General features: G+C 40.5%; 1 protein-coding gene across 1 annotated transcript in view; it reads left to right on the forward strand.

The window, feature by feature from the left end:
- Positions 1-965: 965 nt before the first annotated feature.
- Positions 966-2,265, forward strand: part of nfkbie (nuclear factor of kappa light polypeptide gene enhancer in B-cells inhibitor, epsilon) — an 8,305-nt gene continuing 7,005 nt past the window's right edge. Inside the window, exon 1 of the mRNA XM_031861717.1 lies at positions 966-1,711. Within this exon, the coding sequence (XP_031717577.1) occupies positions 1,392-1,711 (320 nt within the window). The 5' untranslated portion in view covers positions 966-1,391. The remainder of the gene's footprint in view (positions 1,712-2,265) is intronic.

Genomic DNA, 2,265 nt, shown 5'->3' on the forward strand with positions numbered 1-2,265 from the left:
CTGTGGGCGATTGAATCTTTCGTCTTTGTCATTCATAAGGCCATATTTCTTCTGTTTAATCACATAAACACTGATTAATCTAGCTAAATCCAGTAGTGACAGAGCAACATTTTATTTCATGCTTCCAGAATTCTTAATGCTATCCTCTTTGAGATTGAAACCTGTCAACAGACTTATTATGATTTTTAGATTGAGGACTTTGTTTTTGTGAAATAGAAGAAGGAAGAAGAATGTATTCCTGCATTCCTGCAATTCTGCATTCCTGCCATTTCTGTCCTTTGTAAAAAGGAAAAAATAAATGATAGCTGGGTTATTCCTGATCTTTTGGGAGTTCAAAAATGTAATCTCTGCTTACATATATTATCTATTCTTGTAGGCCTCTACCCAAGACAGAGAATATGGGGCAAATAGGAACTTTTCGTACCTTTTTGACAGAGATAAATAAATATAAAATATGTTTTATGTTTCTGTAAGACTTATGTAAACTGGCTTGTTCAGGTTAATCCTTTGAATAATAATGTGTCTGTGGTTTCATGCTGCAACCAGTGACAAGCCTAAAGATTACGACTTCTAGTATGTCAATACTCATATGCAACTCACCAAGAATGATCCTTACCTTTAACCTGTTAATATGTTTGGCATTGTGTATATTTTGGATTTGTACCTTATTGATATTTTATATTTGCAGTTTATTTGTACTCTTTCATATTTTATACTTCAACTGCTGTACAACAGTTTTCCTTGAGATAAATAAAGTCAACGTATATCTTGCTAAATGATTAGTTGTGATTTAAAGTAGAACATGTTTTACTTGTATAGTTCAATAAACTCAGAGCTAGATCCACTGAAGTTGTGGTATTTTTTAATACAGTTTTATTTTGAAAATCTCATCACTTCCGCTTTTACTTTGACAGTTGAATCTTGACGCTCTTTCAGTTCAAGCTATGTGTGGCGCGAGAGTGTATGCATGTGTACGTTTGCTCACGCGCACTGGGGATTCCCCCGCTTGACAAAAACAGCTTCGCCTTTCATTGCTCTGCGTAGAGTTCACGCTGTTACCGGATATCTCGACGACGGACGGCCGCTTCTCTAGTTTTAGCTTGATTTTAACCCTTTTCACGAAGTTTGGAATTACCATACCATAGTTTGAAACTTTAAAAAACATCTATAATCGATTAGGAGTGAAGGCCTGTTGCTGTGAGGTAATGCATTATAGGTTAGTGGCATGAAACGAAGCGGCTCATTCCTCTGGTTTTACAAAGGAGCGGTGGTTTCCTCAGGTGTCAGCAGGCTGTCCGCGGAGTCCGGTCACATCACGGAGAACACCCGATAGTAGCCGTTAAATCCTCGCGGAAGGAGGGAGGGGAAAGCCCAGCGACGCCACCACTACCATGGCGAGCGACGACTGTAGGAAAGATGACTTGCTGGAGGATAACCGCACGGACTCGGGCATTGACTCGTACCGCTCCATACTGAAGTCGGAGGAGCGCCGCGAGCCGAGCGCCGACTTCAGCGGGCCGAGGGACAAGTGTCCCGCCGAAGAGGAGCACCTGGACTCAGCCTACGGCTCCTCGTCCATCACGGTGGAGAGTCTGTCGGAGATAGTAGGGGGCTGCACGCTCTCCAGCGCCCAGGAGGAGCGAGCACAGAGCTCTGAACTCACTGAACAGGAGGAGAACTTGCTCACAACTATCACTGAAGATGGAGACACGTATGTTTTTGTTCATTTTTCTCAATTTCTTATGCACGAGCACAGCTTTTCTGAGCGTGCTCAACGCCCCACTGTTGCACACAGTTTTTTTTTAACCAAATTTTTCACCAATAATGTTTGCCTCTAATGTAGTAGTCTGCAGTAGTCTATCCCAAAATGACCAAAGTTGGAAAAAGATTTACCCCAGAATTTTTTATCACCATGTCTCGTGAATGTATTTTAAATTTCCACTTCAGCTGCTTTCTTTTAACACTAGTAGCACTTGCGGTTAGGGCTGCAACTAATTATTATTTAAATCATCGATTTTTCTGTTTAATCAATAAAATGTCAGAAAATACCAAAAAAGAAAATCCCCTCATAAGTTCCCAAAGTCCAAGAGGACGCCTTCAAATGCCTTCTTTTATCTGACTAACAGCTCAAAGCACTTAGATATTCATTTTACAATTATCTAAAACAAAAAATCCTCACATTTGAGAAGCATTGTTGCTTTAAAATGACCCTAAATGATCAAAACTGTTGCTGGTTCATTTTCTGTTCCAGCTCTAATGGCTGCT

The sequence above is a fragment of the Anarrhichthys ocellatus genome, unplaced genomic scaffold (assembly GCF_004355925.1).
Source record: "Anarrhichthys ocellatus isolate YVR2014 unplaced genomic scaffold, GSC_Weel_1.0 scaffold25, whole genome shotgun sequence".
NCBI lineage: Eukaryota > Metazoa > Chordata > Actinopteri > Perciformes > Anarhichadidae > Anarrhichthys > Anarrhichthys ocellatus.